The 13770-nt window shown below is 42.9% G+C and overlaps 1 protein-coding gene across 1 annotated transcript; it reads right to left on the bottom strand.

The window, feature by feature from the left end:
* Positions 1-356: 356 nt before the first annotated feature.
* Positions 357-6355, bottom strand: LOC123126008 (uncharacterized). Its single transcript, XM_044546433.1, has 11 exons — positions 6012-6355; positions 4302-4549; positions 4056-4156; positions 3876-3962; positions 3645-3780; positions 1739-1949; positions 1532-1647; positions 1291-1450; positions 1142-1224; positions 779-973; positions 357-634 (listed from the first exon to the last, which is right to left on the bottom strand). Exons 1-11 carry the CDS (start codon positions 6235-6237, stop codon positions 512-514), a joined length of 1686 nt encoding a protein of 561 aa, XP_044402368.1. The 5' UTR covers positions 6238-6355; the 3' UTR covers positions 357-511.
* Between the last annotated feature and the right edge of the window lie 7415 nt (positions 6356-13770).

Raw genomic sequence — 13770 nt, 5'->3', positions numbered from 1 at the left:
TCGATAGGCTAACCAAAGTAGCTCACTTCATCCGAGTGAAGACCACGTACCGACCAGACAGTTTGCACAACTGTACATGTCAAGGATTGTTAGTCTCCATGGGGTACCCAGGTCCATCATATCAGACCGAGGTTCTTAGTCCACCGCTGCGTTTTGGCTATGTCTTCACCAAGCCTTGGGAACCAGACTAAAGCACAATACCCGATATCACCGTACTAAATATCTATTTACCATGTTCAATAAATTCATAACTGGGAACATACTACGCTTACGCTGATTATCTAAGAGTTCCACTATGCAACTATACAAGAATAACTGACCGACAAATGATATGCAAAACTTTCCAAATTATATCCATTTAAACAGTTTTCCAATGCAAATGATTATCAAACATGTGAAACCCATCAATAATTATGAAAGGTATACTTAATTCTATTACATCCATCATCCAAACAGTTTGAGACAGTCATTGAAGAGATCACGACACAAACTAAGATTTATTACAACAATACTAAAGCTCTACTGATTTAGGTTCATTGTGCAGTAGTGGTTCACCCTTCATGGTGGCTACTTTACCCACCCTCCTATTAGGCTTCTTGTTGAGAATGGCCTCAGTTTTTTCCTTTGGTTTCACCTTGCAAAAGTATGTATTCCAATTATTGACGATTTTAATAGCAATCATATGTTGGTATGAGTGAAAACACATACATTTGTTATCCACACATGTTTTCTTATTAAATTCTTTGATTAGATGTTGAATTTTGCTACTTCTTCTTACCTCGGATGCAATAAGATCCACAAGAGGATCTCTCTTCTTCCTTTTTCCTTTCACTCGCAATTCACTTGTGGTGGAGATCTGCTCTGGTGTTTCTCCTGGTGTTAGAGGGGCAGTAGGTTTGTTTTGATGGGTGGAAAAAGTAATATCAACATCATCTTTTCCCACATTAGGTAGATGCATCTTGGAAGTGGGAGCCTGTGAGGATTGACGAGAGTCAGGAACAAAAAAACATAGGAACTACTAACTTTCAAGGCCTTGTTGAATAATTCCCTACATTTGAGAGGACATGAACTTCGTGGCCCAGTCAAATTTTTCTAGAGTTAAAAAGGCATTGGAGATGGAATTAGCCCAATCTAAAGGTACCTGAACCACCTTAGAGCTATCAACCCCACGAGCAAAATGAGCTTCGGAAATGAGGATTCCTTTACTTCCAACCACATGAATGTCTATGAAAGCATGACCCGAGTTAGAATCTAAATTAAATTAAATATCTTGGTTGACCAAATATTTACCTTTTATAGAGAAACCAAGGGGAGCCATCTCCAGCATGGGGTTAGAAGAGTCTTCCCTAGTGCCCACAACAACATTCTTTGAAGAACCATTAGTGATATTAGGCTGAGTGTCCAGCTTGTCAGGTTGAATCGGTGTATTGAGTGACAGAACCTTGTTCTCCTGAATAATCTTCTCTTTAGTTTGTGGTATGGATGGAGGAACAATTTGGAAATTAACAAAATGGGAGTGAATGATTCCCACCTGGATAGGTGCCAAAGCAAGAGATTGGATTTTACGTTCTTCTTCATTTAGGATTTCAATACTCTCATCTACAAGCTCGCTTTCATCAGCATTGGGTGCATAATTCACAAAAAAATCTACAACAACACCACCTTGTATTAGGATAGGCTCTTCAAATAAAGGTAAAATAAACATTTTGCAACTTTGGTAAAATATCCAAATGATTACTCTGTACTGTCATGTTGAGATCAATATTCAAAATATCTTGCTCTTCCTTCACATTCAGATCAGCGTTGATATGGGCCTGGAAGGCTTGAAAACCAACCTCCGGGGGACCAAGAGGTAAATTTAAATCTGGTAGGCGATTAAAAATATGTTTGGTATGGCCCAATAGATTTAATGCACCTGGACTAGCCTCAAAGTTAGCAGCGTCTGCACTCTGAGAAGGCAAGAGTAAGGAGTAAGTTACTATTTTTTCAAAAAAAATGAAAACAACACCTTAATTTGTTACCAAAAGTCTGTGCTTTATCCAATTCATAAATAAGATGAATGTTGGAGAAAATATTAGGAGGAGATTTATCCCTAAAAGTGTAAGCAAGAAACTAGGAAATCAATAGCTGAAGGCTTTTACCTAGCCTATAAATATACATGTATATCCACCACAAAAACGAAGTGGCATATGATAAAAATGCACTCTAACTAACAAATAAGATGTTGCTATGCACTATGTTTGGAATTAATTGATGAATATATCATAATGAACCATGATAGAGTCACATATGAAAGGAAATAAATTACTATTTACCATGTTAAAAAAATCGGAACTGAGGTAATAACATACTTACATAGGACTAGGTGAGTTAAGGTGGACACACTTCCACACATTGTCGAAGATTTCAACTATGCCAGAATACTTTACATGGACATTATATGTTTCATTCACCTAAAAACATGGTCTTTATTTTTTTAATGTGCAAGAAATGTTAATTTTAGGATGGGTGCATGCACTTCTGAATTCACATATTTATTTCACACTAGTAAAAGAGCCCCTGCGTTGCAACAGGAAAAACCACATGTCCCTAGCACAATAATCATGACTTAAGACCTCAACAGGTCCACGTGCATCACATATATGATGCCGCTTATCCTCCTTCCCACCCTTGTTGACGGTGGCATCAGTGCTCACACAATCAGAACACGTTAGGATGTGGTCAATTCTAAGGTTTCTTTCTTTCTCTCCAAAAAATGAGAGATCTACATTTTCACCAGGAAGTTTTGTTGAGGCGTGCATTAGTGGTTATAGATGGTTTCTTTCTTCTTCAAACTGATTTGCCGAGGTGTTGATTTCCAATCCGGATGTAGCAAGTATGAAAGAAATACGAATCATGCACTATTGATTAAGGTTGTCCCCTAAATAGTTTTCAAAAATGTTTAACAGTTAAAAAATATCATATTCAATTCTACATATTTTTCTAATCAATTTTCATATATAACATGTCAAAATTGGAGTTAGGATTTAGAAGATATGAATATTTTTAAAAAGCATTTGAATCACATTTTTAAATATTTAACGGGTAAAATGACATCATATTTAGATTGCACATTTTTCTAATCAAATTCCATATATAACATGTCTAAATTAGAGCTAGGATTTAAAAGATATGGATATTTTAAAAAATTATTTAAAACTGCCAAAAATAATAGATGGACGACGGGTTGATTAACCAAGAGATCAGGGGGGTTTCCGAGAAAAAGTGAATCATTTTTTTCCACGGGTTGATTAACTAAAGATCAGAAGGTTTTCTAAAAAAAACCAATCGTTTTTTCTCACTTAACAGTCTACCGCAGGTTGATTTTGAAGGAGTACAGGCCTTTTTTTTTGTTGCAAAAGTGACGACGGACGGGTAGAAGCACTCCTCACTTTACTATTAGGTAGAGATATGTTTGTACTGATGACCTACATGGCATGGAGCTGGTCAAATTGTCAGACAGCTAATTGCAAATGTGATATGTTGTTACTGTCTTGTATATATTTGAGGAGGAGGGATGGATTCTTATACTATAAATACGAAGTCAAATGATTGAAAGAACTAAATATAGACTTAAGAGTTAATATAGAGGAGGAACCATTCACCTTGAGAGGGGTTACCAAATTCTGTGGTGCAGCCACCACGTACGTCCCCTTGTTTAGAAACTCATGGACGGAGGAGCACCCCGATGCCTTGGCAGCTCGGGTTAAATTCCCAGTCGGCTTCTCTCCATTGTTGGTCCTACCAATAAAAGCCATAATACTATGAAATTTACCTAAAATTCAAATTTCCATAATCTCTCATGTATTTTATTGTATTAGCTTCTCATCGCTCACATGCATACACTGCAATTGCATTCTCCCCTGCATTTTGGACAGCTCCAGGCATCTTGCAGCCCCACTTTTATATAATTCATGCCGTACCTAATAAACAAACCAATAAGAAACAAGAACAATACATCATATGGTCGGCCCCATGGAAACACAAAAATTACATAGCAGAAACTCTTGTAATACCTATTACGCAAGCAATCTCGACAGTACTTGAGTGAGCACAACCGAGACTTCTTCATATTCTTGCAAGCTGCCATAATGTTGATTGCCATTTTCTGACGGCACTGCAGAACGGAAAAGTATTAAATCCACGAGGAGTTGCCAGTGTAAAAGAGGGGGGAGGCCAATGGTAATAGGTGGTCAAAATCCACGAGGAGTTGCCAGTGCAGAGGCGGGAGTGCCAATGGTAATAGGTGGTCACTCGCTCACCTGGTGGCAGGTCTTCTCGATCTGCAGCAAAACACCGTTGCTCTCCATGCTGTAGGCACCCTTGCTAGTCTTTGTGGCGACCCTCTCCATGCTGTAGGTGTAATTGTTCTCCTCGCCATGGGCATCATCCCTCTCAGGGGAGACGTTCACCATGCCGCCGACGCCATTCCACTCAAGGGAGCAAGGGACCGTGATGTCCATGGAAGAGCTCCAGATGTTTGGCAGAGCAAGGGGGAGAAGCCTAAAATCTTTGACAAAAAATAGGAATTGGAATGAAGAGATAAATATCGGCTCGCGTGTGCCTCTAAAAAAAAGTAGGAGAGGCTAGTGGTAACTGATGCCACCAGCCAGTTGCCCTAATCTTATTGAGAAATCATTCATTTTGTGTGACATTGCACCGTCTTCCCTCGTTCATCCATGTATGTGCATGTCTATCATTATTGATGAAATGGGTTAATAAATAAGGGTGAAACCATCTTTTTTCCTTTTCTTGTTTTACTTGGGTCTGACTAAAATCTCAAAATATGCCTTTGTCTCATCTCCATTAATATTATTTTGGTTGTATGCCATTCTAAAAATTTACCACCGGAGCCATTGTACAAAGTTTATTTACCCAATATAATGTCCTGGAACAAAATCTCTTTCCCCCGAAGCACCAAAAAATGCGTGTACAAGATCTCTTATTCCAGAGTGGTAGAATGTTGGCCATCCAATGTGCAACACAAGCATTGTGTGACTTAAAGGTGGTGGCAGAAGGGGATGTGGCGTCCATAGAGAGTATTTTGAATCTTGGGAGGCCCACCGGTGTTTTCCCATTCCATTTTTTGCCTCTACTATTACGCTTCATGCCCGGCACTCCTCCTCGATGCCAACTCCTTGTTATTTATTTCTATGGTTCTCTAGCACTGGCTCATTGGAGAGGAAGGATCTGGGTTCATGCAAGTCAATGTGTGTGTGCTCGCTCTCGACCCTATAGGGTAGCGAAGGGGACCAGAATGCCATGTGTGGCTGCAAAACTGTTTGTTATTGAGGGGTGTGCATGCTCGACACGAGGTGTGTGGCATAGATGATCGAGAAGGAAACACGCGACTGAGAGAGACCCTCCACATGATGACATGACAACACCCTACATATGACATAGAAGACGCCCACCATGCGACGATGATTGCGATTCGTGAGGTGCTCGTGTCAGCCCATGGGCCTCTGACTCGAATGAAAGAGAATTTCCCACCGCCGAACCTCCTCTGGACCTTCTTTTTTTGCAAGCAAAGGCTTAATCTTCTTCCTTCGCTCAACCTGCGCGCCCCTCCTTCACCCTTCTTCTCCCCCATGTCCTGGTCCCGAGAAGAGAAATTGCCCCACCCCATCTCTTTCAGAATCTATCTAGATTGCTTGCCGACCTCCAACCCTCCCCAATATTCACTAGCATCTTTGGGGTAAAACGCCTCATAAATTATTACAATAATGACATACAACTTGGCCATCCAAAAAATCGGGCAAAATTTGCTAGAATCTAAACACTAAAATCAGCTCATGTACACATTTTATATATTGTAGCTAGACCCACATATATATAGACTTATATATAGCTAATGTATGGATATTGACATCTCTATATAAAACTACCGAGATTTGTAGAACGGCGGCAGCTCGCGTGGATTAGAATGTGAGGGATAGGAGGGAAACCGGGAGAGGAGGAGGAGGATTTACCGGGAGGAGCGGCGGCGGCGGCACTCGATGCTAGTTGCTTGCCGGTGGCGACGTGCATTGTGTCCCCAAAATGCTTGGCGTTGGCGCGAGCTCCCACTCGGTCGGGTGGAGAGGCAAACAAATGCTTGGGTGAGGCGAGCAGGCGTAGACGGCTTTCGGGAGCACCGGCGGCTGGCCTGCGGCGGGCCTTCGGCTGCAGGGGTCGAACTGCGCGGCCAGGGGCCATCAGATCTCGATCTGGAGCCGCCGGATCAAGGGAAGAGGTAGTTGGCTGGTTGGCAGATGCCAAGTGGCGGCTAGGGTTAGGAGGAGCGCGAAAAATGAGGAGGGTTAGGGTTTAGTCCATATTTGGTAGGAAGGGGCTACTATTTATAGGAAGGGTTAATGGGGCTATTTGGGCTAGGATTTAGGTGGGCTAACTAGACTAGGATTTAGGTGGGCTGATTGGGCTGTGTAGATGGCTAGGCTTAGAGAAGAGGCTGAGTAAAGGCCCATGACATTTTATTTAGCAAAATTGTTTAGTATTTATCCGCCTACTATCTCCTCCCATATTCAAATGTTTGGGTAGCAAACGGACTTCAAATCACACGAATTTAATGTGCGGCCTTGGTATAATATAATTAGGCCACATACAAACTTACGACTTGTATTGAGAACATTTAATTCCTATTTACAAAATAAGTTTAAATGGTGCCACACGGCTATGTGCAATGTGTCCGGTGAGTCTCGAAGAAACGGGCAAAAGGGGAGAGGATACTATTCACCTTTCCATAGGAACGACGAAATAAATAGTGCTCGAGGTTTAATAAAAACACCCAAATAATCCGGTACGAAGGCAACGTGACAACAACAACAACAACTAGGAAACAAAAAATATGCAACAACAACAACAACAACAACAACAACAACAACAACAACAACAACAACAACAACAACAACTAGGAAACAAAAAATATGCATGTGCATGGAAATGCCAAAAAGAAAGGTTTGCGAAGTACTCCCTCCGTCTCATAATATAAGAGTGTTTTTTACACTAGTGTAGTGTAAAAAATGATCTTATATTATGGGACAGAGGGAGTAGTTGATTCATTGAAATAAAAGTTGACATGGCGGTGCATTTTTATAAGAAAAATACAGATAAAGTTAACACCGCTAAGACCATAATGTTGTGTGAGGGTATGAGTGATGTGTTGACGATATACCTGGGTTGCTTTTTTTTAAACGGAGGAAAAAGTTTTGCCTCATCGATTAATTAAGATGAAGAGAATATCCTAGTTAATTAACGGAAAACCGAGCGAAAATCAATACAAACGGAGCACAGACAAACTACTCACATGGCATGAAACCCCACAGTAGCACGAGCGGCCCATCACACTCGCCGAATACACAACATCCACAAACCCTGAGGCACCTCCGAACCCAGAACGTCAAACCGATCAAGTAGCCAAAGACGTCTTGCCTTTGGCGCCACTCTTGGTTTTGCCCACCTTCTTTTATTTGTCCCTTATTGGCGCCTCCATTAGGAGGCAAGCAATTGACTTGCCCAAACCAGGTCTAGAAACCTCCACGCTGGCTAGCAAGTCACAAAGTTCCTTCGCGAAGAGAGCATTTGAATTTGAGGTAGGTGCTAACATAAGTGGCTCAATGGTCATGCCACTCACAGGCATCACCTGCCCGATGGTCACATACGAGGGAATGGCGACAACATCTAAAATGCCGCGCTCCATGATGCCGAGAGGTAGGCTGTTTGACGCCTGACAAGGCTCCATGGGGGGGGGGGTGAGGACACCAGGTCCACCTCCAAAGTCTGGAGAGAGTCCAACTTGAGTTGCTCCATCGACAAAGGCGAAATAGGTTCCCCACACAACACCTGTAGCTCACGCATGATTTGTAGCACCGGGGACACAACCTCAGCGGTGGCCTCACGCTCGAAGTCCGGCAACACATGAGGCGTCAAACTAGACCCAACACAGGGCAAGAATCCCGAAGCACGAGGGGAGAAGCAGCCACAAAGATCCACATTTTTGTCGCCCTCGAAGTCAACAACAAGTTTTGGCAGAGGAGGCGACATAGGAGGGAGTGGCGCCTCAGCCGCCACAGGAGATAGCCTGCCCAAAGCAACCTCCACACGCTCCAGAAGGCTCTCCAGCCCGCAGCAACCATCCGTGCATTGAATCAACCACATCACTCAGAGGCTGAATCGCCATCACCATTTGCAAGGAAGCCATGCCTTGCAGCTTAGAGTGTAGCAGCTCGGCTTGTGCAGCAAAGACAGGCTGAAGTGTCACCTCAACAAAGGCTGGAGAACCAGCAGAAGAAGAAACAACCGACGCCCAGGAGTCACGCCGGATCTCCTTGGAGGGAAGCGTGTGTGGCATCAGACCAGGCCTGACATGAAGGTGGATGAAGATGATGGTGTCGAGGTGGGACAATGACGAAGCAGAACGGTTATTGAGCAAACTGAGGGGATGCCAAGCGTTCCAACACTCACGGGCCCGATGACCGTTCCCCAAGCAACATGAGCATCGAAAGGGATCCCTGCACTTCGCCACATGATGTCCAGTAACAAGGCACCTACATCATCGACCATGGAGCCACGCGGGGATGGGCCGAGGGGACGAAGCCGAAGCTGGTGACACTAGACGATGCGGACCATGTCGCAGCCGCACCTCCTGCCAACCCTTGCAGGTAGCTGCCTCACGCTCAACGCTCACCCCGTTAGAGCACTTGGAAACCAGCGGCGTTTGCGGGGCCAGCTCTACTCCATCCTCATCATCTTCATCATAATGTCGTCATCGAGGGAGCTCCACGAAGACCGCACCATGTCCGTAGCCAAAGCATCAAAAGCACCCGAGGCAGCCAGCAGCTCTCCAGCCCTCATGCGGTAAGAGGGCCCAGTAACATGACCGCCATCTCCAGCAGCAATGACGGGCGATGCGGTATGTATTGGCGTCGCGAGGACCAGATTGGAGCTGGCCGGGGACTCGGGCGTGGACGGAACCTCACACAAGACCAGTCGTCCATGCACGGTCGGGTTAGCCTTGCGGGAGGCAGTGATGGTGTATAGCCCTAGCTCTTCCTCTCACCAGGGCCTTCTCTCTATAACTCTCTCTGGTTCGCTCGAACGAAACAAGAAGAAGAAGGAAGGAGGGAGATGTTGGGGAACGTAGTAATTTCAAAAAATTTCCTACGCACACGCAAGATCATGGTGATGCATAGCAACGAGAGGGGAGAGTGTTGTCCACGTACCCTCGTAGACCGACAGCGGAAGCGTTATCACAACGCGGTTGATGTAGTCGTACGTCTTCACGATCCGACCGATCAAGTACCGAACGCACGACACCTCCGAAGTTCTACACACGTTCAGCTCGATGACGTCCCTCGAACTCCGATCCAGCCGAGTGTTGAGGGAGAGTTTCGTCAGCACGACGGCGTGGTAACGATGATGATGTTCCACCGTCGCAGGGCTTTGCCTAAGCTCTGCGACGGTATTATCGAGGTGTAATCTGGTGGAGGGGGGCACCGCACACGGCTAAAATATCGTATATCAAGTGTGTCCATGGGGTGCCCCCTGCCCCCGTATATAAAGAAGCAAGGGAGGAGGAGGCCGGCCCTAGGAGGGGGCGCACCAAGTGTGGAGTCCTACTAGGACTCCCTAGTCCTAGTAGGATTCCACCTCCCATATGGAATAGGAAAAGAGGAAGGGAAAAAGAGAAGGAAGGAAGGGGGCGCCCCCCTTCCCTAGTCCAATTCGGACCAGACCAGGGGAGGGGTGTGGCCACCCTTGAGGCCCTTTTCCTTCTTTCCCGTATTGCCCAATAAGGCCCAATACGTATTCCCGTAACTCTCCGGTACTCCGAAAAATACCCGAATCACTCGGAACCTTTCCGAAGTCCGAATATAGTCGTCTAATATATCGATCTTTACGTCTCGACCATTTCGAGACTCCTCGTCATGTCCCCGATCTCATCCGGGACTCCGAACTCCTTCGGTACATCAACATACATAAACTCATAATAAAACTGTCATCGTAACTTTAAGCGTGCGGACCCTTTGGGTTCGAGAACTATGTAGACATGACCGAGACACCTCTCTGGTCAATAACCAATAGCGGGACCTGGATGCCCATATTGGCTCCCACATATTCTACAAAGATCTTTATCGGTCAGACCGCATAACAACATACGTCGTTCCCTTTGTCATCGGTATGTTACTTGCCCGAGATTCAATCGTCGGTATCTCGATACCTAGTTCAATCTCGTTACCGGCAAGTCTCTTTACTCGTTCCGTAATACATCATCCCGCAACTAACTCCTTAGTCACAATGCTTGCAAGGCTTATAGTGATGTGCATTACCGAGTGGGCCCAGAGATACCTCTCCAACAATCGGAGTGACAAATCCTAATCTCGAAATACGCCAACCCAACAAGTACCTTTGGAGACACCTATAGAGCACCTTTATAATCACCCATTTACGTTGTGACGTTTGGTAGCACACAAAGTGTTCCTCCGGTAAACGGGAGTTGCATAATCTCATAGTCATAGGAACATGTATAAGTCATGAAGAAAGCAATAGAAACATACTAAACGATCGGGTGCTAAGCTAACGTAATGGGTCATGTCAATCACGTCATTCTCCTAATGAGGTGATCCCGTTAATCAAATGACAACTCATGTCTATGGCTAGGAAACATAACCATCTTTGATTAACGAGCTAGTCAAGTAGAGGCATACTAGTGACACTCTGTTTGTCTATGTATTCACACATGTATTATGTTTCCGGTTAATACAATTCTAACATGAATAATAAACATTTATCATGATATAAGGAAATATATAATACTTTATTATTGCCTCTAGGGCATATTTCCTTCAGTCTCCCACTTGCACTAGAGTCAATAATCTAGTTCACATCGCCATGTGATTTAACATCAATAATTCACATCACCATGTGATTAACACCCATAGTTCACATCTCTATGTGACCAACACTCAAAGGGTTTACTAGAGTCAATAATCTAGTTCACATCTCTATGTGATTAACACCCAAAGAGTACTAAGGTGTGATCATGTTTTGATTGTGAGATAATTTTAGTCAACGGGTCTATCACATTCAGATCCGTAATTATTTTGTAAATTTCTATGTCTACAATGCTCTGCACGGAGCTACTCTAGCTAATTGCTCCCACTTTCAATATGTATCTAGACCGAGACTTAGAGTCATCTAGATTTAGTGTCAAAACTTGCATCGACGTAACCCTTTACGACGAACCTTTTGTCACTTCCATAATCGAGAAACATATCCTTATTCCACTAAGGATAATTTTGACCGCTGTCCAGTGATCTACTCCTAGATCACTATTGTACTCCCTTGCCAAAATCAGTGTAGGGTATACAATAGATCTGGTACACAGCATGGCATACTTTATAGAACCTATGGCCAAGGCATAGGGAATGACTTTCATTCTCTTTCTATCTTTTGCCGTGGTCGGGCTTTGAGTCTTTACTCAATTTCACACCTTGTAACACAGGCAAGAACTCTTTCTTTGACTATTCCATTTTGAACTATTTCAAAATCTTGTTAAGGTATGTACTTATTGAAAAACTTATCAAGCGTCTTGATCTATCTCTATAGATCTTGATGCTCAATATGTAAGCAGCTTCACCGAGGTCTTTCTTTGAAAAACTCTTTTCAAACACTCCTTTATGCTTTGCAGAATAATTCTACATTATTTTCGATCAACAATATGTCATTCACATATACTTATCAGAAATGTTGTAGTGCTCCCACTCACTTTCTTGTAAATACAGGCTTCATCGCAAGTTTGTATAAAACTATATTCTTTGATCAACTTATCAAAGCGTATATTCCAACTCCGAGATGCTTGCACCAGTCCACAGATGGATCGCTGGAGCTTGCATATTTTGTTAGCACCTTTAGGATTGACAAAACCTTCTGGTTGCATCATATACAACACTTTTTTAATAAATCCTTTAAGGAATGCAGTTTTGTTTATCCATTTGCCATATTTTATAAAATGCGGCAATTGCTAACATGATTCGGACAGACTTAAGCATAGATACGAGTGAGAAACTTTCATCGTAGTCAACACTTTGAACTTGTCGAAAACCTTTTTGCGACAATTCTAGCTTTGTAGATAGTAACACTACTATCAGTGTCCGTCTTCCTCTTGAAGATCCATTTATTCTCAATTGCTTGCCGATCATCGGGCAAGTCAACCAAAGTCCACACTTTGTTCTCATACATGGATCTCATCTCAGATTTCATGGCCTCAAGCCATTTTGCGGAATCTGGGCTCACCATCGCTTCTTCATAGTTCGTAGGTTCGTCATGGTCTAGTAACATAACCTCCAGAACAGGATTACCGTACCACTCTGGTGCGGATCTTACTCTGGTTTACCTACGAGGTTTGGTAGTAACTTGATCTGAAGTTACATAATCATTATCATTAACTTCCTCACTAATTGGTGTAGGAGTCACAGGAACAGATTTCTGTGATGAACTACTTTCCAATAAGGGAGCAGGTACAGTTACCTCATCAAGTTCTACTTTCCTCCCACTCACTTCTTTCGAGAGAAAACTCCTTCTCTAGAAAGGATCCATTCTTAGCAACGAATATCTTGCCTTCGGATCTGTGATAGAAGGTGTACCCAACTTTCTCCTTTGGGTATCCTATGAAGACACATTTCTCCGATTTGGGTTTGATCTTATCAGGATGAAACTTTTTCACATAAGCATCTCAATCCCAAACTTTAAGAAACGACAACTTTGGTTTCTTGCCAAACCACAGTTCATAAGATGTCGTCTCAACGGATTTAGATGGTACACTATTTAACGTGAATGTAGCTGTCTCTAATGCATAACCCCAAAACGATAGTGGTAGATCGGTATGAGACATCATATATTGCACCATATCTAATAAACTACGGTTACGATGTTCGGACACACCATTACACTGTGGTGTTCCAGGTGGCGTGAGTAGTGAAAACTATTTCACATTGTTTTAACTGAAGGCCAAACTCGTAAACAAAATACTCTTCTCCACGATCAAATCGTAGAAACTTTATTTTCTTGTTACGATGATTTTCGCTTCACTCTGAAATTATATGAACTTTTCAAATGTTTCAGACTTCTGTTTCATTAAGTAGATATACCCATATCTGCTCAAATCATCTGTGAAGGTCAGAAAATAATGATACCTGCTACGAGCCTCAATATTCATCGGACCACATACATCTGTATGTATGATTTCCAACAAATCTGTTGCTCTCTCCATAGTTCCGGAGAACGGCGTTTTAGTCATCTTGCCCATGAGGCACGGTTCGCAAGCATCAAGTGATTCCAAAATCCCATTAGTATGGAGTTTCTTCATGCGCTTTAGACCAATATGACCTAAACGGCAGTGCCACAAATAAGTTGCACTATCATTATTAACTTTGCATCTTTTGGCTTCGTTATTATGATTATGTGTGTCACTACGATCGAGATCCAACAAACCATTTTCGTTGGTGTGTATGACCATAGAAGGTTTTTATTCATGCAAACAGAACAACAATTGTTCTCTAACTTAAATGAATAACCGTATTGCAATAAACATGATCAAATCATATTCATGCTCAACGCAAACACCAAATAACACTTATTTAGTTTCAACACTAATCCCGAAAGTATAGGGAGTGTGCGATGATGATCATATCAATCTTGGAACTACTTCCAACACACATCGTCACCTCGCCT

Source organism: Triticum aestivum, chromosome 5D (genome assembly GCF_018294505.1).
Source record: "Triticum aestivum cultivar Chinese Spring chromosome 5D, IWGSC CS RefSeq v2.1, whole genome shotgun sequence".
Lineage (NCBI taxonomy): Eukaryota > Viridiplantae > Streptophyta > Magnoliopsida > Poales > Poaceae > Triticum > Triticum aestivum.
Note: the sequence above shows the minus strand (reverse complement) of the source record. Positions and strands in the feature narration are given on the sequence as shown.